This window comes from Mytilus galloprovincialis, chromosome 3 (genome assembly GCF_965363235.1).
Source record: "Mytilus galloprovincialis chromosome 3, xbMytGall1.hap1.1, whole genome shotgun sequence".
NCBI lineage: Eukaryota > Metazoa > Mollusca > Bivalvia > Mytilida > Mytilidae > Mytilus > Mytilus galloprovincialis.
The window spans coordinates 3,262,096-3,288,608 of record NC_134840.1 but is presented as its reverse complement, the minus strand read 5'-3'; the positions used below and the strand labels follow the sequence as shown (position 1 = coordinate 3,288,608).

At 31.3% G+C, this 26,513-nt stretch overlaps 1 protein-coding gene across 10 annotated transcripts in view; it reads right to left on the bottom strand.

Annotated features, from left to right (window-relative positions):
- LOC143066958 (sodium/hydrogen exchanger 9-like) overlaps window positions 1-26,513 on the bottom strand; it is a 39,231-nt gene that overhangs the window by 9,386 nt on the left and 3,332 nt on the right. For 6 of the 10 annotated variants that reach the window (XM_076239834.1, XM_076239842.1, XM_076239840.1 and 3 more), the window contains exons 2-17: window positions 24,755-24,984; window positions 23,409-23,429; window positions 21,444-21,521; window positions 20,808-20,884; window positions 20,134-20,343; window positions 18,645-18,788; window positions 18,310-18,410; window positions 17,460-17,548; window positions 16,622-16,735; window positions 16,087-16,198; window positions 14,651-14,804; window positions 13,855-13,906; window positions 12,324-12,386; window positions 10,988-11,038; window positions 1,336-1,424; window positions 368-476 (exon numbers count right to left, since the gene is read on the bottom strand). In XM_076239834.1, the coding sequence (XP_076095949.1) occupies window positions 368-476; window positions 1,336-1,424; window positions 10,988-11,038; window positions 12,324-12,386; window positions 13,855-13,906; window positions 14,651-14,804; window positions 16,087-16,198; window positions 16,622-16,735; window positions 17,460-17,548; window positions 18,310-18,410; window positions 18,645-18,788; window positions 20,134-20,343; window positions 20,808-20,884; window positions 21,444-21,521; window positions 23,409-23,429; window positions 24,755-24,984 (1,694 nt within the window). The remainder of the gene's footprint in view (window positions 1-367; window positions 477-1,335; window positions 1,425-10,987; window positions 11,039-12,323; window positions 12,387-13,854; window positions 13,907-14,650; window positions 14,805-16,086; window positions 16,199-16,621; window positions 16,736-17,459; window positions 17,549-18,309; window positions 18,411-18,644; window positions 18,789-20,133; window positions 20,344-20,807; window positions 20,885-21,443; window positions 21,522-23,408; window positions 23,430-24,754; window positions 24,985-26,513) is intronic. The other 4 variants (XM_076239839.1, XM_076239841.1, XM_076239838.1 and 1 more) reach the window with 4 other exon arrangements.

Genomic DNA, 26,513 nt, shown 5'->3' with positions numbered 1-26,513 from the left:
AAACCAGTCTGTTTGTTTTCTCATTTAAATTGTTATACCTTTGTCTTTGTTTAGCTTACTATAGATTGCTATACAGGTTGAGTTTTGCTCATTGTTGAAGGCTTCATGGTTACCTATCTTTGCTTACTTAACCGTATTTTGTTCTCCAGTGGTGAGTTGTCTTTTGGCAATCATACTTCATCTTAGGGCTATATATAGCCTTCCATATTTATTTTTCCGAACATCACACAGCAATTGCACTGGGGAGAATAATTGGTCATGACTTACAATTGACATTCATTCTTCTATAGTAAGAAGTCTGGACAATGGCATACAGCATGGATGTAATGTCTCCATCAAATTAGGAGTACTATTTGTTATAACTTACATTTGTCATTTGTTCTTCTGTAGTAAGAAGTCTTGACAATGGCATACAGCATGGATGTAATGTCTCCATCAAATTGGGAGTACTATTTGTTAACAGTGGCTTCATAAATCTATAAAATAGTATACAATATTATATATATGGCCATTGTTCATGGTAAAGTATCCTCAACAGCTAGTAGTTTAACCAAAAACCATAATGCAAACGGAAATAATTCAATCAAACCTTAGTTCTTTATATGTTTCTAATTGACAAATTGTCATGACTTTAAATCCTCTATAAATTCACATCCCTGATTTAAATCAGTCAATTAAGGCATAACATATTTGTAGTTGAAGAGTTACTGAGGTAAATTGTTGAGTGGTGACTTGACGTCTTTGACGAATAGTATAAATGGATATTCCTATTCAAATGCATAACACAAAGAAACAATGCATTAGAAATTAAGATCAAAGCATGATAGTCTTGGAAAAGGAATTTGCTGTATACTGAGATAATTTTTGACTGTCAAGAGTGGATAAATATTGTATTGTACCAGATTTGGTGGTGAAATCTGTTTCTCTAATGATTTTAAGATGATATGCAGACAATGCTAATCCTTCTTTGCGAATGATCTGCAAAAATTTGTGTTCTTTCAATCTGATGTGATCAGGCATGGTCGCATTTTTTGATGACTTCACAATGGGAATTTTAGAGGAAAGCAAAAAAATTAGACGTCATCATCAAATTTTGACCAATGGCAAACTGAGATTAAAAGAACCACACGTTAATTAAATGAAACTTGGATTATATTGTTAACTAAGTCCTTTAGACCATGTGAGTGAAAATTTGAATTGATGTCTAAAGTGCATGTAAAACAATTTCTATTTGGAAATAGTCAGACCACATTTTGTAGTCAATTCAAATGAATTTTACAGTACTTACTTTATATCAATATTATGCCACAATGACACAAGCCATGCTTTACTTACTTTATATCAAAGTTATGCCACAATGACACAAGCCATGCTTTGTCATATTTTTTCTTTGGTGGAGTTTGTTCTATTTGTTCTGTATCTCTCTGTACAAAATTAAAAAAATCTAATTAAAAAGTACCCAATTCTATATAATGTATATGGGAAATAAGTTTTTTTAATATAATTATTGATATTCAGAACAACTATGTCAATCATCTTAGAAATCAGTGTTTATGATATAGAAATTAAACAACGGTCTGCATGAATTTAAGGTCAAGGTCAGATAAACCATACTAGGCATTTCTATACACTAAATATTGTTAAATTATTACTTTAAGTACAGTAGATAAGAAATTCATCCATCTATCTAAAAAAAACTTTATGATTATCAATGACCCATGCAATGAGGTCTAGGTCATGTCTGCAAATGTCAATGTCTACATATTATGAGTACAATGATAAAATCTGTGACAAGTATGATACACTTTAAAATTAAAATATTAACTGAAATACGCAATTGTAATAATGTTACTTTTAATTCTTATACAATTAAAAACATTTTCTATAAATATAATTTCAACATCCACCACCTTTAGAATATCTATACGAGCTATGCAGTATGTAATTTCAACATAAATCATTTTTGTAATTTACTGACATCTTTATAAAATTAAATAGTTACTTTTTATCAACACAATATGCAATATCTCAGAAATTAAAATTAATTGCAGTTTGTTTTTTTTACAAGGGAAAATGAAAAGAGTAATATAAAACAAATAAGTACTTTCCTGTACTATACATAGAGAAGAACATATACATTATTGATGCAAACATTCTGATAGTTGTTATATCTTGCAAACTCAGCCAACTTTTACTGGTCTGTTAAAGGCTTAAATCTGAAGGTCAGTGTTAGTAAAATAATTTCAAGGTCTATGATAGAATAATTTCACAGTCAATATTAGTAGAATAATTTAAAACTTCATTTTATAAGTCTATTTAAGCTGATGGGGATGAGTAAATATTTATAGAATCATTTAAAATCAACAAGGAGTTTCTTTTATAGACATGTAGAAATAGAATTGGCGGGAGATATCATCCTTAAGTTCAGAAATAGATATGCTTAATCATGCAACTGGTAAATCTATATTAATGTTTTTAAATAGGTTTTCAAGGAGACCTGCTTACTTTAGAGTTGATCACAACTCAAATAATGTTTCATATAACTTGTCCACTTGGACTCCACATACAAACTGGTCCCCTTTTCAAAATAACAGATTCTAACCACATTCAAACTAGACCCACTTTTCTAAATAACAGACTCTAAGTATTTCAACTTTCAAGACATTATGTTTATACCTACTAGATGTTCATGATAAGATAAGTATCATACAACACAGCTATACACAGTGGATAATTAAAAACAGGAAAAATAGTGGAAATAATATTAGCCAAAAATGACTTTCTCTTCTTTGTGTTCTAAAACTTTTAACTGGACATTTAATGTATGAGGTTTCCTACATAAAAAAGGAAATGGCAGAAATAAGTAGGCAACCACTGATTAAACATTTTCTATCAACTCCGTATTGTAATTTACATTTCTTCTTTGACACCAAATCTTTTCTTCTCTGTATAGTACTCCATGTATGACATTATGTGCATTTGATGGCCCGAGAATTCATTTATCACTACCATGAAGCCACCTAAATATGAAGCTATTCAAAAGACTACAGAAATCTTACTATCTGTAATATGTACTGCAAGTAGAAGTGTGATGAAAATGAAAGTAGAAGTGTGATGAAAATGAAAGTAGAAGTGTGATGAAAATGAAAGTAGAAGTGTGATGAAAATGAAAATGAAAGTAGAAGTGTGATGAAAATGAAAATGAAAGTAGAAGTGTGATGAAAATGAAAATGAAAGTAGAAGTGTGATGAAAATGAAATTAGAAGTATGGGGAACATGAAAGTAGAAGTGTGATGAAAATGAAAGCTGTGTTAATGAAGTGAAAACATTTGATCTTTAAATTATTGGAATTTCGCTCTAATGTTTGCTTGCTGGAGACTTAAGAAAGGCAGGGTATATGTAGCAAACGTCTACTTAAAAGGAAAGAATTTGTTTCAATGATTTAAAAATTAAAAAAAAAGAATTTTTGCTTTCATACTTATCCTATATGACACATTTTGTTGTATTAACTATTTTTCAACGAATAATGAAAAATGGGATAACAGAAAAATATTTCTTAAGTGCAGGCTCAGTGAACCATTTTAATGAAATAAATGGACTTATGTATCACAGATTAATGCATTTATTTTGATTAAACTAAACTTAGCAAATAAGCATAATCAAAGAGCTGAAAGCTCTGAAGAAAAATGACGCCACTGTCTCTAATATTGGGATAGTTTTTATGCAAGTCTTGATTTTCACATACCGTAATTAGTTTAACAATGCAACATGTCTCGTAACGGTAAGCATATAATTGATATTCGTATATGTGTGTGTGTGTGAAGTGAAGGTGACAACTGGCTGTTTTTTAAGACAAATGAATAGGTCAAGACTACCTGAATTGTACAAATAAATACCGTAGAAAGGCTTGTATATTTCTCACTGGTACATAATAGTCTGAGTCTGAATCTGGGTCTGTTCGCGCCCACTCATGTTCGCCCCTTTCACTTTCACACCCTACATGTTCGCACCCAATCTTAATTGGTTTTGTGTTTAATAACTCCGTAAGCAAGTGTTTTCTTATAAGTATAATTGTTGTCATTGTCTCAAAATAAAGTGAGACAGCATTTTTTTTTGTGTTGAATAAATCTTAATCAGGTTTTAGATAGCGTATTGTTAAAAATTATAATAATCCTTTCTAAATAAAGTGGTATTTTGTCAACGTTTTATTTTATGTTGAATAACTCTTAATCATGTTTTGGTTAGTGTATAGCTATAACTTTGTTTCATTGACTTATTTCAAAATGAAGTGAGATTCTGACTATGTTTTTTTCTGTGTGTTGAATAGATTTTATCATGTTTTGGTTATAATAGTGGATTGCTATATTTTGGTTCCTATATTTTATTGTTTCGTTGTTTCAGATCAAAGGGACCAAGCTGTTAAAAACAATTATCTTTTGTGTTTTTCCTTCAAAATCTTCAATGTTTTACTCATACCAAGCTATAAATACATTCAGTATTTACACCAAAGCAATTTAAAACAACAATCATGATTTTCCAATTATTCAACTTGAATTTGAATTAAAATTGGGCGCGAATGAGTAGAGTGCAAACGGACCTTGGGTGCGGTGCAAACGTGCGAGGTGCGAACGTGTAGGGTGCGAAAGTGTATTGGGCGCGAACAGACCTGATACCATATAGTCTGAACCCCCTTCTCCCACAAAATATTAAGTAAATAATCTTTTTGTTACTGTTATCAAAGGTCTAATGAAACTCAGGTAATTTCAAACATTTGTCAAAGAATTCTAGTCAAACCGGCACCTGGTTAAATTGGCACCTGCACAAATCAGCACCTGGTTAAATCGACACCTGATATAGTCAATTCGTCACCCATGTTAAATATAAATTTTAACAGTATTTTAAGCAAAAAGAGTAAAAATAAGTAAGGGGTTGCCAGAATTTTTTTCAGTATTTAAGCAAAAAGAGTTAAATACTAACTTTCACATTTTTGGGTGTTCATGTACATTTTGTATATATTTATTTTTCTCAACTTAATGACTTTTTTGGTGTATTTTTAATGATATATATATGAGTAGTCAAAATAATTATTACGTCTGGCAAGGCTTTTTAAATTTTATTCTGGGACACCTTTCTATGACCGCAAGGCTATGTTAAATTTTTTTCTGGGACGCCTTCCTACGAACTTCGTAGGAAGACATCACAGAAAAAAAATAAAATAGCCTTGCCAGACGTCATAATTATTTGGACTAATACATGAGATATTGGATATTTTTATGCATTATTTAAACCAGTTGAGCATTTTACAGGATTGTTTGTTTAATGCTTTTTAAACTTTACTGAAAAAAAAACACCTTAAATTTGCTTATTATTTGGCATGAAAGTTTGATTTATTGAAAGGGACTCATAGTTTTCCATTTTATTTTAATAATTGTCTAATTGTTAAAACAACAGCTTGGGTAAGGGCTTCGTTGTTTACCTTTATACACAACAACATAATTTCACTTTGGTTTCGTTGTTTACCTAAATACACAACAACATATTCACTATGTACTTGGTAACAGTTATTAATTAATTGAATAGAAAATATTATAACAAATATTATTGGATGCCGAATTGACGTCAAATAGGTGCCGATTTGACTAGATGCCAATTTAACCAGGTGCCGACTTGACTTGTACGTTTCAATTCCTCTGCGATCGTTTGCGGTATTTTCTTGAGAAAAACCTATTTTCCATCATCAAAGAGAAGAAGAAACTGCTTGAAAATAATTCTAGAACGCTTCATGATTGTTAAAATAAGTTAAATTCACTCAAAAAACAATTTTAAAACGTGCGATGTTTAAACAGGAAGTTTCAAAAGCACATGTAAAAGAAGAAATTAACCGGTGAGAGTGGAAATCCGTACATAACAGATATCACTATAGTACGACTTTGAAAGCAAAACAGTTCCATCCTTTTGTAAAACAGTCTTTAATATACCTATCACATTAATGTTTGAAGGGTCTTAAGCTTATTCAAACCATAAAAGTCGGTATGAAACACCAAAACGGAATGAACAATAACCGATTACGTTTTGTAGTTTACAAATTCTAAACTGGTTCCCGTCAAACTACAACACTTCGTTCGAGTGTAGTGGAATACAAGCAGAAACCAGTTAGTTTGTAAACTGGTTCCTGGCTGATTACTACACAATGACCTCTCATGCATAATGATAACACAAGCAAATTCCAGTTTGTATAGAAAATAGTAAATACGAAACCAATCGCGGTAGGCAGAGAAATGTAATGAAGTTCAGGTCGCCAGTAATGGAACAATGACTGCGTCATTTTCCAAAAACAATGTAATTAGAAATAACAAAATTAAATAGGGGGTACCTCAAAATAAAATCAAAGCGCTGTAAGCGCTGAAGGAAGTTAACCGAAAACCAAGACAAACGTAATTATGAAAACAGTGGCACTCATATGTTGCTTCAACATTAAACATTCATATTTTGTACATTTATGTTAATCTAATGAATTTTAAAGTTATTAAGGCAAATAATTTATATGTTATCAAGGTTTCAAAAGCAATGCATATATCAATGTATATTTTTTATGGTGAGTCTGCAGTGGTACAAGTTTGCAATGATTGTAGTTGTTCTAGTTAATAGTTAACGTTGGTTTTAGTTTACTGTTAGTAGTACAAGTTGACTTAGTATGAACATGTAATAGTATGAATGGACTGGTTTCCCTGGAAAGAAAACTGAGTTTGTGTTCTATAGTACAAATGTCATAGGACACAAATCAGACAAATGTTCACTACTACAGGGATCAAAGGTGAGGTCTGTCTGACCTGCCCACAGTACTAGTACATGTAAATGATTTGTTACATTGTGCCATACATGAATATATATGGTTTAGGGGTGGGGATCCCATCGGTTTCCAAGTTCTCAAACAGGAGGGGGTAGGGTGACCACAGGGACTCCCCTATATTTCAATTAATTATTTATATTGACCATAAATGAATATATATTGTTTAGGGGTGAGAATCTCGACTTTTTCCACATTTTTAAACAGGAGGGGTGGGGTGACCACAGGGAATCCCCCTATATTTCATTTGATATGCTATACTGTCCCATACATGAGTATATATGGTTTAGGGGTGAGGATCTTCACAATTTCCAAGTTCTCAAACAGGAGGCTGTACGGTGAACCCAGGGACTTCGCCTTTATTTCATTTGACCTGTTATATTGTCCCATACATGAATATATATGATTAAGGGGTGGGGATCTTAACAGTTTTCAAATTCTCAAACAGGAGTGGGTGGCTGACCACAGGGACTCCCCCTATATTTCATTTAATTTATTATATTGTCCCGTACTTGAATATATATGGTTTAGGGGTGGGGATCCCTACCCTTTCAAAGTTCCCGAACTGGAGGGGGTGGGGTGACCCCAGGAAATATCCTATATTTCATTTGATTAGTTAAATAGTCCCATACATGAATGTATATGGTTGAGAGGTAGGGGTCTCATCCGTTTCAAAGTAATCAAACAGGAGGGGGAAGACTGGCCCAAAGGATGCCACCTATATATCATATGATTTGCTTACATTCAGGTATTATATATAATATAGTTGCATTAATCTTTTGTGAACATAAAGTAAGAAACTTTCAGCTACTTTAACCACTGATCCTTCAAAATTGAGAAAAAAATACCCTTCAAAATTGCAGTAATATGTTAACACTTTAAAAGAATCTTCCATGCATTATCAACATTTACCACAGATAAAGAAAATTTATACTGTGACCAGGAACATTTATATTGTTAGATAAACTGTTCCCAGCTGTCACATTGTTTTGGATTTTGACATTAAAATTTGTCAAAAAGTAATTTTGAGTTTCTGTATAAAATATTTTCTGCTTTTCCTTTCTTTTACATATATCTTTTGTTTTTCAATTCTAGTGTTTATATTCATTTACCATGCAAAGATGTATTTTGTCACCTGCCTGGATTTTTTTGGTAATTGATCGCCAAAACACAGAATTACCCTTATCCGCTTCCAGAATCGGATCCGATATCATTGTAATTGTCTTCACGGCAGCCATTGTTATAGTGTTTTAATGTTGTTTTTGTCAGTCAGATGCAATTTTACTCAAATTACACATTATTTGTCAGCGATTTTCTGTATAAAGCTAGCGGTTGAACAAAAAGAACATCGCTGTCATGAATAATAATGAATAAAATAAGTTTTGAGATCGTTTATTTGGAGACTTTTGTGAAAATGATTGCAAAGTTATTTTTTATTTTCTTTCAAGTGGAAGGTCCTGTCAGGCTTAGCCAGTGACCAAGTTGAAAGTCCGATTGCAAAATTGTAAGGTCGCGGACCTCGGACCACCGCTAATTTGAACCCCTGTGACGTGCTCCAAATTGAAATAAAGTGCTGCGCTTTAGCGCATGATACGCCCGTTGCTCTTTTAACTTGTCTTTTATGCTTTAAATGAATTTATATGATCAACTAGAAATATATATACAAATCAAAAGGGATGTTACATTAATATATTCACCAAAGTTTCATAAAATCCCCCTTTTTTAAGTATAAAAATTCATTACTTAAGAAAACGTAAAATCTAAAATTTATAAAAATGGAAAGGGAGTTTATGTCAATAGATATAAACAATTTATAAAAGTTGCATAAAATTTTGTGAAAGTGTTAGTTATTGTCCCAAAACTGGAAAATCCCCCCTTTTTTAAGCATAAAAATTCATAACACGGAAATGTAAAATCTGAAATTTATAAAAATTGAAAGGGAGCTTACATCAATAGATATATAAACAATTCACCAACGTTTCATGGACATTGGTGAAAGCCTTTTTGAGTTATTGTCCGAAGTGTTGAAAATCCCCCTTTTTTATGAATAAAGCCCCATAAATCCAAAACTTAAAATCTGAAATTTATAAAAATTGAAAGGGAGCTTACATCAATAGATATAAACAATTCACCAAAGTTTCATGGACATTGGTGAAAGCCTTTTTGAGTTATTGTCTGAAGTGTTGAAAATCCCCCTTTTTTTAGGAATAAAGCCCCATAAATCCAAAACTTAAAATCTGAAATTTATAAAAATTGAAAGGGAGCTTACAATAAAAGATATAAACAATTCACCAAAGTTTCATGGACATTGGTGAAAGCCTTTTTGAGTTATTGTCCGAAGTGTTGAAAATCCCCCTTTTTTTATGAATAAAGCCCCATAAATCCAAAACTTAAAATCTGAAATTTATAAAAATTGAAAGGGAGCTTACATCAATAGATATAAACAATTCATCAAAGGTTCATGGACATTGGTGAAAGCCTTTTTGAGTTATTGTCCGAAGTGTTGAAAATCCCCCCTTTTTTATGAATAAAGCCCCATAAATCCAAAACTTAAAATCTGAAATTAAAAAAAAAACGAAAGGGAGCTTACGTCAATAGATATAAACAATTCACTTAAGTTTCATGGAAATTGGTGAAAGTGTTTTTGAGTTATTGTCCGAAGTGTGGACGACGGACGGACAGACGGACGGACGGACGGACAACGGTATACCATAATACGTCCCGTCTAAAAGACGACGGGCGTATAAAAATACGAAAATTTCATCTTCTAATTTGAAATTGCCGCCAACAGCATGAACAGTTGAACTTATGACTGACGTAGTTTTACTACGTATTGATGACAAACAATATTCCTACGACTTTTGCCATTTCGGAAATCTAAACTACTTGTCTTTAGAGATTTTCGGCATTTAAATATTTCATACAATTGTTCGTTGACATCTTAGCCAAAAGCACAGGCGATAATAAACTACATAAGGATTCTTAATGAGCACTACTTCCTATGTGCAACTTCAACACTTTTTGGTTATTCGACGATCATTTAAGGTTTTTCTGGTCATATCTTTTTGTAATCCAGAATTAAAAGTATTAAAAAAGTGTTCAATTAGTTATATATAACATAGTAGCCAGCTAGATAATAACAATGGCAAGTATTTCAGCATTTATTAGGTAGAACACAAATCTAGGGTGATCGCATAATGCAGCTTAACTGCATAAAAATACCATTCCAAAAACTTCTAACTAACTATCAAAACAGATCAATGTCTCACCTGCTTTTATCAAACCCAGAAAAAAGAATACCCTGTAAGCCAATACCCTGATCTGCAGTAATAGTTACTTTTGCATAAAACACATTATATTTTCAGGTTAATAGTAAAGATGGGTCAGAGAAAGGTTATTGAAGTCACGATGGAGAGGGGTAAGGATGAACCCTTTGAGCCCCCTGGTTACTGGTGTGTTATTGTAGTGGGATTTGTGGATGTAGTTTACATACTACTATTAGCATATGTTGTTTGGGGAGGGGACAAATCCCTAACCCCTGACCACTGATGTTATTGAAATGGGTTTAGTGGATGCCGTTTACAGACTACTCTTAGGCCACAATGTATATGTTGTTGGGTAGAGGGGGTATAGCCACCCCCACTGACCACTAAGTTTTATTGAAATAGGTTCATCTTTTTATAGATTACTGTTTCGACCAGGAAAATTAACAATGCACATGTTATTGGAGGAGGGTGGTAAAACAACACCCCTGGATACTGTCCTTTATTGAAGTGAGCACAGTGGATACTTTTTACAGACTAATGTTAGGACACAATGCATATGTTGTTGGGGAGGGTAAAGACTAACCCCCTGAACATGCTGAAATAGCCCCCTGTTCTGTGACTACTGGTGTGTTATAGAAGTAGGTTCTGTGGTGACCTTTTACAGACTACTGTTATGACAAATAGAAGAGTAACAACAGTTACAGATTACTGTTAGGCAACAATGCATATGTTGTTAGGGGAGGATTAGCCCCCCCCCCCATACCACACCTTTAGTATCTCTGCCTTAAAAGTAATACCTATGTCTGGCAGAAAAAAATAATTATAAATATAAATTAATCACTAGCAAGCACAGAAGCGTAATGATGATGAATACCTCTAATAATGGAGAGCCAGCACTAGAACTCCTATCTTCAAAAACATGCAACTGAAAATGGAAAAATGGCCAAATACTGTCAAAACATGAACAATGGTGATTTAATACATATATCAGTAATTTATAATCTCCAGAATCCTGCAACACTCAATTCACTGAAAAAAACAATTTAAAAGGTCTTAAATATGCTATTATCAAATAGCCTACATTTATCTAATTTCATATTTAATACAGCCAAACTGAATTATAGATCATCATTAAAATTATTTTTTTTAAGATAACACAAAATGTGAGTATCTCTATACAACACATTCAGTCTTTGATTGTATAGAAAATGTAGGTCTATAATGATTTTAACACAATGGTTTAGTTACCATTCTATTAAGAAATGTATTTACACACCTTATGATATGATATGACTGTAAGTGTGAAATATTGATGTAAGAAGTCATTGAAGCATGAAATGAAGGTAAGTAGGACTTTTTTACACTAGAAGCCACAAGAGACACTTTAGGTGATTTAATTTTCAAGGGAACAGATTTTTCTTAGGAAAACACAGGACAGAATTTGCTGCAGATAACTGGCTGAGTGTGCAAGATTGGAAAAGTGAGGAACTAAAATAAAGCTTACCTAATTAAACTAATAAAATATTGTGTTTTCAAATTCTGGAGCATTAGTTAATACAAATTAATCTTAAAGTAGTTTTGGTAAAAAAAGAATCTTCAAATTGTTGTCTGCAGTTTAGAAAAAGTTGAGAAATATTTCCTTTTATAAATTAATTTTGACTTTTATATTTCAGCACTGTGTCAACATTTAAAGATTCATTAATTTGTTAATTAAATACAAGTTGAACTGTTAGCATGTTATGTAAATTATATATAAAGATGTCGATCACAATATACAGCTAATGCTAAATGTAACCTGATTGTTAGCATATTAAAGAAGTAGTGAAGTCTCATGTCATTAACAGTGAACATCTATACGTAACCTGATTGTTAGCATATTAAAGAAGTAGTGAAAGTCTCATGTCATTAACAGTGAACATCTATATGCAACCTGATTGTTAGCATAAAGGAAGTAGTGAAATCTCTTGTCAATAAATTTATCTTATCCTTACAGCAATTCAGACAAGCTGTATGGAGTCTTGTCCAGGTAAAACATTTCTTAAACCTCTTTGTACCCAACCAATACTTAATAAAGTTTGCAAACAATTTGACAGCATTGTTCAACCTTTAGCCAGTACATAACACTATTCGTATTAATTAATGTTCGTCAAAAGATTTCACTACTAGTTAATGTCATGCAGTTAAACAAAGAATAAGATAGAATAACAAACCGGTGAAGCGTTGTTTTCATTATGGTTATCCATACTTTGGTAGGTGGCGCCACGACCAGAACCCTGATGATGTATTACAACACATAAATGGGAATATAATATGAGGCGGTAATTGATGTTCTTTAATTTCAGTAATAAGTGATTGAAACATTCAACCAAAATATGTTCCCACGTAGCATGATATAAACCAGAATAAGTTATAATGTAAAGCCAGTAGTAAAGGTGTTCAAGAAGTATCAAATATATTCAGATTGTCTAAATTTGAATTGGCCATCAATGACTTAGATTTATTACAAATTGCTAACATAGTTACAAATGTGTCAACAGAGTTATCAAACCTCCTAATTAACTTACAACAAGAAGAACTGTGACCTATTGCTCAATAGTCTTATGGATGTGAAAACTTATCACATGGTATAACATTCTCATTCATAGTTATATACCAAATTTCAAGAAGCTCCAATTTAAATATCATGAGAAAAAATGTAAATTCCATACATGGTCAGTATGTTTTAAGAATATATGAGAATTCAGTAAACAGTGGGTTGATAAGTGGGGGATGTGAATAAGAAACCAACAGTACAGCATGATAACATGAAAGCTTTATACAAAGTTTGACAAGGATTCTAAGAAGGTTTCATGGGACTGACCAAGGTTAAGCAGTATACTTTAATTATCAAGCAAATCATCAATATAAATCACTAGCTTTAAGTTAATGGAGTTTTATATATAATATATACCGGTATGAGGCATTTACACAATATGTTCTATCATGTAAACTTGTGTAATACTCAATTTCACTCATAAACTGGTACTATCAATGTCATAACATCCATTAAGCTAATAGAGGTTTTTTTTAAAAGTCTTGAATAAGGTATCCAAAGATAGAGCAAACAATCAAAGAACTAATTTCAGTGGAAGGATGTTCCTAAACAGGCATGAAATATTTGTCACTGGATGTTAATTAACCAACAATCAATCAATCAATGAAAGTTCTCATAAAACAGCTGAGAAAACAAACCAAACTTCTCCTGTTGAAGCATAAGGCTGGCATCCAACCTAAAAATAAGGGAATCTGGGAACAATGGAATCGTCAAATGAAGAGTAAAACAAAGCCATAGACCTTCACAAGCTCTGTTGACACATTACAGATCAGAATAATATAATTTTATCTTGCATGTAACTTTACAGAATTCTTAAATACCAAAGCGTAGCACCAAGTTAGTTAGCATTCATGCTTAATGGCTGAAGTTGAGATATAATAGTTCATTCATATTACAAAGGTTTTAATCAATAATAATTAACATTTTTAAAATGACTATAATATAATTTTTGAAACAATACTTTGTGATCTATTAAAACTGGTATATAGCCAACTGTTTTATAATTGTGTGTTCAAATCTAATAAACACTATTTTGACATTACAATTATTCATTCTGTTTTATTTTTTTTTTCTATTAGATTTCCCTTTCTTCAAAATTTATTGAAATTTGTTTTTTATTAATGTAATTATTTGCCCTAAAAATTTACCTCTCTTGACTCTTTTATATTTTTCATTTCAACATCTTCGTCAACTCCAACTCTAAAACATCAATTTATCATGATTATTACATTGTAGGATATTTAACTCAAGTAACATATCCTAATTAATTTCTTATATAACAAGACCAATACCAGGGATGGACCTGTTGCTGCATGCATTTGATTGAGGAAACATATGTTCTGAAGCATATCTGTTGAAGAGGATTTTCAAAACTTTATTCAATTGGACGAACATATAAACACTTTACTTGATTGAAAGTTAAAGGATGAAAATAATTCATTGAAGTCAAGCAAAGAAAATTTGGAAGAAGATGTTCACATCCAACAGATTTAGTGTATGGAGGTTATAAACAGTGTGCAATGCAATAAACTATGTAGGATGTATGACCATAGGTTTTCTTTTTTGTATAGCACTATATACTGAGTTATGTTTTAATTTATCCAAAACAAAATCAATGTTAGAACCAATCAGAACAATGTTCTAAGATTTTTTAAATAGATGAATTAGATCATATTGATGGTACTATCTAAATTTCCATGCTCTTTAAACAACATCACTGTCAAAACTAGAATATGAAATCTTGTGTGTATTCAGTTTTTACAGGTCAAGCAAAACTTTAAAACCAAATCTTTCAATGAATTAAGTAAAAATTTGAAGTGATTTTGGATCAAACTTTTGCAATTTAATTAGAGAACTTATATCATTTGAAGAAAAAAAATATCATTGTTTGTGATATAAACTTATTGGGAACCACTTAAACATGTAATAATTCTGACACCATACCTTATCTGGAGCCATTGTAACATGGGTGTTGTAAGACCACCACAAAGTATCACAGTTATTAGTACTATAAACATTGTTGATGAAACCATCAACTTTTTGGCAGTTGTTGCTGTGTTTCTGATAGATAAAGCATAAGCAATAGCACCTCTTAATCCTGAAAAATATACATTTTCACATGTTATTATAAACTATTTAGAATCTGATAGATAAAGCATAAGCAATAGCACCTCTTAATCCTGAAAAATATACATTTTCACATGTTATTGTAAACTATTTAGAATCTGATAGATAAAGCATAAGCAATATCACCTGTTGATCCTGAAAATATATATTTTAATATGTCTTTACAAAGTATTATTAATTGAGAATATAAGCATTAACATTTGTAGTTAATTAAAACATTTCTTCTTTGCCAATTTTCACTATGACTCATCCTTAAGTTCATTCAGGTTAATTTAAACTTTTTTGTTTCTAGACTATAGCTTATAAAAAAAGAAGATGTGGTATGATTGCCAATGAGACAACTATCCACAAAAGACCAAAATGACACAGACATTAACAACTATAGGTCACCGTACGGCCTTCAACAATGAGCAAAGCCCATACCGCATAGTCAGCTATAATAGGCCCCGATAAGACAATGTAAAACAATTCAAACGAGAAAACTAACGGCCTTATTTATGTTAAAAAAAAATGAACGAAAAACAAATATGTAACACATAAACAAACGACAACCACTGAATTACAGGCTCCTGACTTGGGACAGGCACATACATAAATAATGTGGCGGGGTTAAACATGTTAGCGGGATCACAACCCTCCATCTAACCTGGGACAGTAGTATAACAGTACAACATAAGCACGAACTATAAAAATCAGTTGAAAAAGGCTTAACTCATCAGATGGACAAAAATACAAGTAGACGTGGCCGGGTACTTATACATCCCGACACAAAAAGAAGCAATGAACAGATCTGAGAGTACTCACAGTTATTCGACAGCTAGTTCAAAGCCACTAACAACTAATAAAAAAATCATGCATTTAAGACAAAACAATCAATCCGTACACATCCAACATCCAATGGATTTAGTGTAAAGACGTCATAAACAGCCAGAGAAAAACATGACCTTGTGCAATGCCAAGTTACAGGTATCGACAGATTGTAGATCCATGAATATATATATATGTATATAACATACTAGTAATATTTAGTTAGCTTTTAATTTACTGATAACAAAATCAATATTTATACCAATAAACACAATATTCAATGATCTTATTACAGTGTTGAATAGGTAACCTTTTAGAATAAGTTTATTTAAGGAGTTGCATGTTTCTCTTCCTTCATATTACGTCCACTTCATTTGAACTGAAATGGATACTTGTTTCATTGGCAATCATACCACATCTTCTTATATGTTATACAGTATACTCACCAGAAAACATCATCATGTGCATGAAGCTTGTCTTGATTTTATTTTTCCTTCCAATGTTTAATAATAGTGATAATGGATATATATTACAAAATCTGGCAACAATAATAGAAAACTGAGATAAGGTTAAGGAAAGTTAACATGCATATATATATAATTATTTTGTTGGTTTTACAATTCTCAACTTAATTGAAGTGCAAATATTTTGTAAATGATAAAATGATATTTTAAACTATAGGATTCCCATTCTTTTAGCAACAAATATATTTCTATGTTTTTTTCCAGTTTTCATGGTAGTGTAGGAACACGGTCAAAATATGTTTCTTGAAATCTTCATCAGATATGCTTTAGACGAAAGTATGGGAACAATAATATATAAATCTTGTGTGAGCATCATTATATAAAAAGTCTCGATGAAAAGCTTCCAGTAGCATGATCCTGATATATCTACGTTTCATTGCATTTCAGAACCAGTGCCTGAAAAACTAATGAGTTCTGATAACATGAAATCAACTAAATGATATGAGATAAAGGATACAACAGAAGCAAATATAAATCCTGCATGCCAATACTGGTACTGGAATGTAAATATGGAAACTCCAATGTACAGGAATACAAAGTTCTCTGCCAGGAAATTCATCAACTCAAACAGCTACAAATATACATCATCTTTCTTCAAATAAGTATAAAATGGTTGTTCATTTAATGCAGTGTAGCAAGTTTTATTACTGATTCATTTTGTTTGAATGGTTGGAGTGCTTCCTGATATCAAAACATGTTTTTACATGTGTTATATGCAAGCTCTTCTACTATCCTTTGTATGATTTAACTACATCAAGTAATCATGTGGTTATCGTGTGATAAGATTCTTCATTTGGTTATTTATTTTGTTGGGCTGTTGTCTCATTTAGTACACAAACCGGTATATTAAAATTCCTTTCTTTTCATCTAACATCTAATTGGTTTTATTTTTGTATCAACTTTCACCAGGAACACTCATCATAAAACATTGGGACAACAAAAGGTATATATCATATTTATACTTAACATACATAAATGGAGCAACACAGTCAAAAGTGTATAATCATACAAGTGAGAGGTTAAGCTAGCTATAAAACCAGGTTAAATCCACCATTTTCTACATAACAAAATACCTGTACTAAGTCAGGAATATGACAATTGTTATCCATTCGTTTGATGTGTTTGAGCTTTTGATTTTGCCATTTGATAAGGGACTTTCCTTTTTGAATTTTCCTTGGAGTTTAGTGTTTTAGTGATTTTACTTGATATACAAAGGGAGCAACACAATCTTAAGTGAACTAAAAGATTAGCTGATCAGTAATCAGGGCATCCAGCATTTATCTTGTTTTACTCACCTGCTTTGTTCTATGTTTAGATTCTTCAGATAAATTATTGTATGTATAATGAGCTTGTGTTATACCACAGAACAAAATACCAACAATACCTGAAAAATAAACATAAGACGACAATGTACAGTGTTATACCACAGAACAGGATACCAACAATACCTGAAAAGACAACAATGTACAGTGTTATATCACAGAACAAGATACCAACAATACCTGAAAAATAAACATAGACCACAATGTACAAGGAGACTATTTCATTAAGATTCCATCACTGCAACATATGTGTATATAGTGATGAGATATATTATTCTCTAATTTTTGTGCTATTCTCACATTTCCTGACCGGTGTGAGAAAAATATTTCTCCTCACTAGTGAAAAATCTGTTCTCTGCAAATGATTAGTCGAAATTTGTTTATGACGTCTAAATGTTTTGTTTTCTTCCTAATTTTCCTATTGTGACGTCATGAAAAAAGGCGACCATGCCTGATGACGTCGCATATAAAGAACACAAGTTTCTAAAAATCTTTGAAAAAGAAAAGGATAAAAATCATTAGAGAAACAGATTCCGACACTATAACTCGTGTATTACAATATTTCTCCACTCTCGACGGTTTTAAATTTTAGTTATTTAAAGAGCTCGGCAAGCCTCATGCTTTAAATAATAAAATTTAACTGTCTCGAGTGGAGAAATATCGTAATACACTTGTTGCAGTGTAGGAATCTATATTTCTCACATGGCTCAGGCAAAATAGCACAAAAATAAGAGAAATGACATTATCATGAGAATGGGCTATAACAAAACATCTAGGACCAGGTTATTATAAAAAATAACATTGAGACTGAACTATTACATACCTGTGAGTTCAGCAGCTTCACAAGCCTGGAATGACATGTATGACATCAGAAACAGCAATGCTGTCTCTAAAAGTGGGAAATCACGTATCTTTGTGAATTTTGTTATGTTATATTGTTAAGGAAAACAGTTTTTAAATGTTGAAAATAAATAAATACTTTCTAGACAAATTGTTAGAAGAAACACTTATTATGCAGATTTTTTACCTTTCCAATGAAAAATTCCAAAAAAGTGACAAATGAAATATTCAGTTTGGTTTCATTCTATAATCAAACTTTTCCTTTCATAATACAGTTTGTATACCAACTAAAAAGTTAATATAAAGAAAATTACAAAGGATATTAAAGCATTAACACATCCTAATGCTGATCCTATACCAAATGCTCCAAGGAATATCTTAGCAAAGTTTCCAATAGACAGGAAGAATGCATTGGCATTGAAACCTTCTTGATTACTCTTCAATCTATAACTATCAACAGACCTGAAAGAAAAGTAAACTAGTCAATAAAATGGTACATATCAAATTACTCATACTACAGCTATAACAAATAGTGCATGTTGAAAAGTCTTTCTTGTTTTAATCATCAGGATTGAATTTATATTTAAAGTCTGTAATGCAGAGGTTTTACTACAGTATTCCATACACTTATCACAATCAATGATGCATGAAAATGAGGTCAATATCAGATGAACCATGCCAAAATTCAAACTTAATCTTTGTTTTGTGGTAATAAGCATTGTGTATAAGTTTTATAACAATTGGTTGAGGTGAGTAAGTGGATTGATAGATAAACAAGATTAGGAGTATTTAAAGTAACAAAGCAGCTAGGGGGGAAAGAAATAAGACACTCCTAGTTGACCCCTCGAATTCTATTCATAACTATCATTAAATAAGTATAACAATATAATGTAGGATGTGGTCTTTCCTGATATCAATGTACTTACGATGATAAAACAACAGCTACAGCATCATTTAAGACACTTACGATGATAAAACAATAGCTACAGCATCATTTAAGACACTTATGACGATAAAACAATAGCTACAGCATCATTTAAGACACTTATGACGATAAAACAACAGCTACAGCATCATTTAAGACACTTACGACGATAAAACAACAGCTACAGCATCATTTAAGACACTTACAACGATAATACGACGATAAAACAATAGCTACAGCATCATTTAAGACACTTACGACGATAAAACAATAGCTACAGCATCATTTAAGACACTTACCACGATAAAACAATAGCTACAGCATCATTTAAGACACTTACCACGATAAAACAACAGCTACAGCATCATTTAAGACACTTACCACGATAAAACAACAGCTACAGCATCATTTAAGACACTTACCACAATAAAACAACAGCGACAGCATCATTTAAGACACTTACGACGATAAAACAATAGCGACAGCATCATTTAAGACACTTACGACGATAAAACAATAGCGACAGCATCATTTAAGACACTTACGATGATAAAACAATAGCGACGATAAAACAATAGCTACAGCATCATTTAAGACACTTGCAACGATAAAACAATAGTTACAGCATCATTTAAGACACTTACGACGATAAAACAATAGCTACAGCATCATTTAAGACAGTTACGACGATAAAACAATAGCTACAGCATCATTTAAGACAGTTACGACGATAAAACAATAGCTACAGCATCATTTAAGACACTTACGACGATAAAACAATAGCTACAGCATCATTTAAGACACTTACGACGATAAAACAATAGCTACAGCATCATTTAAAGATGATAAAACAATAGCTACAGCATCATTTAAGACACTTACGATGATAAAACAATAGCTACAGCATCATTTAAGACACTTTCACCAAAGATAAAAGCAAACAGATCTACATCAGCCCTCAGATCACTAAATATGGACAGAATCGTGACAGGATCAGTCGCTGAGATTATCGCTCCAAACCAAAAACAATCATTTAGAGTAAACTCCTTTACAATGTCTTTCATAAATCTCGTCAAACCATACATTATACCTCTGTAATATATAAAGGAAGTTTAACTATAGATGTATCAATGCATCCTGAGTAAAACTGATATTAGACTATAAAATAAACATCTCAATTCAGAAAAACAGGAAAATCTTTACTGAAAACAATTATTTTCATCAGGTTTTTTTTCATTTTTTGTTCTTGCTCACATTGTTTATATTTTGATTTTTAAGTATAAGAATTATTAATCTATTATGCTGCTTGCAGAGATAAAATAGTTACAACATACAGAATCTACATAAACAACAAGTTATAAACGATCTACTTTAATGTCTTTATGATAAAGCTTTAGGATAAGACACATTGGTGGCCTTCCCCTGTTTTCTGCTCTTTTTTAGGTTGTTGTCTCTTTGACACATTCCCCATTTACATTCTCCATTTCACTTTTAAACTAACAATATATGCATAACAAAGCTTTATAACAAGGCTTTCCAACTACCATTATACTTACCCAACAACTACGCAAGAAATTGTTGTTCCTATAAATGCATATGCCATAATGGCTCCTAGATTTTTGAAAAAATGTCTCTGGAAGAAAAGGAAAGTAAGATTAAATGTACAAGTCTACCATTGTTTCATATATTTACATCGTGTGGCATAATTATTATAATAAACTTGGTAATCTACCATAACAAAACTGTGTACACCTGTATCACATTAGTACTAACCTAAATTGGTGGCTTAAGTCATCATATGTAGCCCATTATGGCTCAAAAGTCTTCTGTTGTTTTTTCGTGGTGTTGGGTCAGTTTTCAACTGACAAATACCCCATATCTCAAATTATTCATATTGTAAACTTCCAAAGTATTACATAATGCATTTGTAATGCAAGCAGTATGATTTTTTTAAACATTCCATTTATTGATTGATACAGTATGTTTGTTTTTCTACATTGGCTAGATGTATAGGGGGAGGTCTCACTAACCATGTTTAACCCACCTCCAGCTGCAGGATTTTCAAGCTTTGTTGAAGATCCATTGGTGGGCGTCGACTATTTTCTGCTCTAAGGTTGGGTTGTTGTCTCTTGGACACATTCCCCATTTCCATTTTCACTTGTATAATTGTAATTGTAATGAATTTGACATACCCTTTTCATACTGTAGCCAGCTTCAAATATGATAAACGGCAATAAAACATTGAAGAAAAACTCAGGGTCAAAGGTCACCTGCAAAGGGAAATACAAATTTTAACAGAATGCCAACACCTAGTTCTGTGGAAGTCTTTACTTCAAAAAGACACACTAGATCGATATGTTTTGTCATATTTTTCATAAAGATATTTGTTGAGAGAATTGATACCTATGATGTTTAAGAAGAGTTATTGTCCTTCATCCAATACTGCAGTTTAAACAAATAAATAAACATAAACCAATTTGAGGAACAATTATTTTAAAAGCAATAATACACAGGATTTTGTATCAATGGAGGAATATATATGTACTATGCAATATCATCATTAATTCTTAGGTTTATACTTGGAGTATAAGTGTTAGGGGTATTAATCAGGTAAAGGGGTGACCTTAGTGTAAATCAAGGTCATATCATGCAGCTTAATAAATGCCTGTTTGCTATTGAAGAGCCATAGCCCATATACATTGAAGGAATTCCAAGCATAAATAGTCTGAAGAAACTTACTCATTTCATACTGAAATTTTAAAATCTTCCAGTTCAGCATTAAATATGTTGTTTTTTTCAACTTTCCTTTACACACAACATGCACAAATTATAACTTCAAAGTATTCAAGGCATTTAAAGAAAATCTTTAATTCAAAGGAAACTCTTTATTCAATTTGAATTTAAGTCATAAATTGACATGTGTCTTTTAAATTTAAATTGAACAATATGTGGGATTCTTGGTTAAAAATTTAGGTTTTGCATTTGAATTTCTAAAGGGGTTAAAAAATTAAAACGTTAAAGAAATTTTCAAATTTTTAAAACAAAATTATGGAAAAAACTTAAGTATGGAAAGCAGGCCTTAGTCAAAACTTAAGAAATAAACAAACAAAGAAAAAGTTTTATTACCTGATTAAAATATACATGATATAGAAAGTATCAAAGTATTTTGTGAAAAAAACATATTAGATTACAGGGTAAAGAAGAATCATGAAGTTTTGTGTTACAAGTAAATACCAGGTTTTGATTATTAGTAGGAAAAGCTAAAGGAAAGGGTGCAATAAGGACCTTACAAAATAAATTGGTCTAATTCTGTACTGAAATTGGAGATTTTAATCTGAGATTTCCATTGATGTCTGTTTTAAAAAAAAAATTAAAAAAAAAGAGTAGTTTTCAATCCATGACATCACAATAAATGTAATTTTAATGATAGGAAAAGTGTTTATGTGATAGATATATTTTGGTAATTTTTTTTTAATAGTTTTTAGACCCTAAAATAGAGAGCACATGAGACTTTTAACTACAATGTCATCTTTATAAACAATTAAATTCATGTAATTATTTTGTGGTACCAGCATGTGCTCAATAGCTCAATATTTTCCTGACAAACTAAAAATTGTGTGAAAATGTGTCATTTTTTGTAGAAAATGGTAACTTTGCTAACAATTAACTAATTCTTCATTATATTTCAAATATATATTACAGTTCAAACTTTGCATATATACATTGTATTTAAGATGATCTTTAAGCGCCAATCTCTTAATGTTGTAAAACTTCATTTTAAATGAAAAAAGTCCTTAGTCCACCACCTCCTCCTTTGTAAATGATGTATATTCATAAGTAATGTCATCCATATCAACAAATATTTAACATTGTTTAAAGATATATTTTTATGTAGATAATGTGTTATTAATTCTGGAGTGTGGCATACAAAGACTAACAAAGTTATACAGAAATATGGGAATCTTTATAAATTTTTGATGCACTCAGAACAATTTTAATAACATTAACACGTCATACCTTAGTAGAGAATGCATGGACCTTAAAATATCATATACATTGTAACAAGAATAATATAATAAAATCAAATTTCCTTCCTACTGGCCATTATTAAAATTGTTTAAACAAAAAATAATTTTGATAACATTAACACGTCATACCTTAGTAGAGAATGCATGGACCTTAAAATATCATATACATTGTAACAAGAATAATATAATAAAATCAAATTTCCTTCCTACTGGCCATTATTAAAATTATTTAAACAAAAAATATTAAAAGTGGCATTGTGTATGATATGCTCTTTCTTCAATTTCATACACCTCTTTGACACATTTAACCTTCTGCTTCATAAACATGGTTTTAATCTTATAAATTACAGTAACTAATATTCAACAATGTCTAAACTTCTAAATGTGGACAAATTTAAGAATTTTCTTCAGAAAAAATTATATGTACACAAGTTTTATAATGAAAACTATCCATTTGGTTATAAAAAAAAACATATGCATCATTTTTGTTTAATTTGAGGTTTCATATGACTTTAAAACCTTTGCATATACATTGTAAATTACAAGCAATCAAAACCTGTATAATGAGTCAAGATGCACTTTCTAGTTTCACCATAACATACATGTATTGAATCAAAATATTTGCAAGATTAAGTGGTTGCTCAGCCTTGATTGTAGATCTAGAAATTACACACAGGAAATAACTCAACATTATCAAGTTTAAGACCAACTATAAAATCATTCTATTATACCACAAGTAACAGGTAATTATTAAATTGACATTCTCACAAACAAGCTGCAATACACTATCCAGATATAAATAGAAACTATTACTTTTCCATTTTTTGTTTGTTTATTAATGTTTTGCACTGTATCTACAGTAAGACCTACCTAGAATTTAAATGCTCATACTATAGATATCAAAATTACTTTGCATTTTGAAGCTTTATAAAAAAAAATCTTCATAAAGGTAAATAAGAATTTAGAAAGTAAAATTTATCCATATTTTTCAGAGATCTTGAAAAATGTTAGTCCCCTGCCTGCTTTACTTCTGATTGATTTGATAATGAATGTCTATAATATGCTGTTTTACTACAAATATCACATAAACTTAACATGTGATAATTATGAACCATGAAAACAGATTCAAGGTCAGAAGAAACCTGCCAGTCAGACAAATACACCTTACAATCATTCCAAACATTTAATATAGTTTTCTTATTATTTATAGCATCTGAAGTACAGACTTAACTATGTACACTTAATCTTGATTATTGATCAAATGAACAATGGATATACATGTATATATGAGACATAAATTTAACAACATAATATATCTGCATACAAGGTTATACATCATCTAAAATACACTATACAGTTTTATACAAATAATTTACACCGTCACAAGATTGTTATAATCCCTAATTAGTTTTATTAACTCTGTATTTCATTAGTCCTTTTCTTAATAGATTCCCTTAAAACTTAATCTAGCTTACCGCTCTGACAAGTGACCCTGTGCAGTGAATTGTATCTTCTGAAACTTCCCCCCATAAGTCATATTTGATTTCCTTTAAGTTGGAACTATTAAAGGACTGTGGTAGTTTCAGGTAGACAGCTGCAGGTGGGTTAGGCGCTGTATAGTAGGCTGTACCATTCAATCTAACATATGGAGAACTGTCACATTTGTTTGATGCTGTATACTTGATTACTGCTCCCACAATCATACCTATAAACAGTTAAATAATTATTACTGCTCCAACAATCATACCTAAAACAGTTAAATAATTTAGATTTATTATTGACTTACACTATATTCACTATTGATTTCTCGACATGAAACTATTGAATATACATTGTTTATAAGTAAAAAGAAGTAATAATTAATCAGTAAATTTCATGAAACTATATCATTTGTATATGGACATGTAAAAAATGTAGTTATTTAAGCTCTGAAATGTATTACTATTTGATATTATCAGCATTAGCATCTGTCTCTGATCTTTTCTCATGTTGTTTTGTTATCATAAACACCTAGGGATTGACATGACAGAATAAAACCTGCTGAATCTTTAGTTGAAGGATGGCTAGAAACTGAAATCAACATACTAATTGCTTTATAGCTTACATGTATATATATATACATAAAAGTAAAACAAACACATCTTTAACACTCAGGAACCCATTTATCAGTTTGTGCTTTTCCCAAGTCAGAAACCATCAAATATCAGTACCAATTGTTGTCTTAATAATTTTCAATATTGGAAGAATTGTGTGCTGACATGGCTGATGGCAGATCTTTGATTCTTTTGTTCAATTTTAAGGCTTTGTTTTAACTTGACGGTTTAGAGCTAAACATTGTTTGTTTACTTGTTATTTGTTGTTGAAGACTGTAATTTGCATTTCTTGAAGTTTTTGGTTAGCTGTCTGAAATATCAATCTGAAAACAGATGTGCTAATTTCAGATCTGGATTATTCTGTAAGAAATTCTGGTCCAAGATTACTCTAATGTTGACTGCCTTTAGCAGAATTACTGGCCCATGTTCCCAAAACCCCAGCAAGTACTGTAAGGACTTGGGCGTCAAACAATCTCTTAACTGAATCAATGGCGTCTAATTAATACCATAACTTTTAAACAGCTCCAGCAGAAATCTGTGAGACATGGTAACAAGTATCTAAGCAAATTTGATAATATTTCTGTGTTAAATAAAACTTGTCACTTAGTTCTGTCTATCTAGAGGAATTTCTATGGTAAGGAAATTATAAACTCATCATAGATACCAGGATTAAAATTTTATATTTACGCCAGACGCGCGTTTCGTCTACAAAAAGACTCATCAGTGACGCTTGAATCAAAAAATATTTAAAGATCAAATAAAGTATGAAGTTGAAGAGCATTGAACTTAGAGGAAACGTAATCAAAGCATCAAGACTTACAAGTTACATGTAGGATGTACATTGTAGCTTCAGATGAACATGTTAGTGTCTATTCTTTGTTATAGTATAGTTATGATGTCTTGGAAGGCTATTTTAAATTTTTGTTTTGACGCCTTCCTGCCGATGTAAGGCGTCAAAGAAAATAATCAAAGAGCTGAAAGCTCTGAAGAAAAATGACGCCACTGTCTCTAATATTGGGATAGTTTTTATGCAAGTCTTGATTTTCACATACTGTAATTAGTTTAACAATGCAACATGTCTCGTAAGCATATAATTGATATTCGTATATATGTGTGTGTGTGAAGTGAAGGTGACAACTGG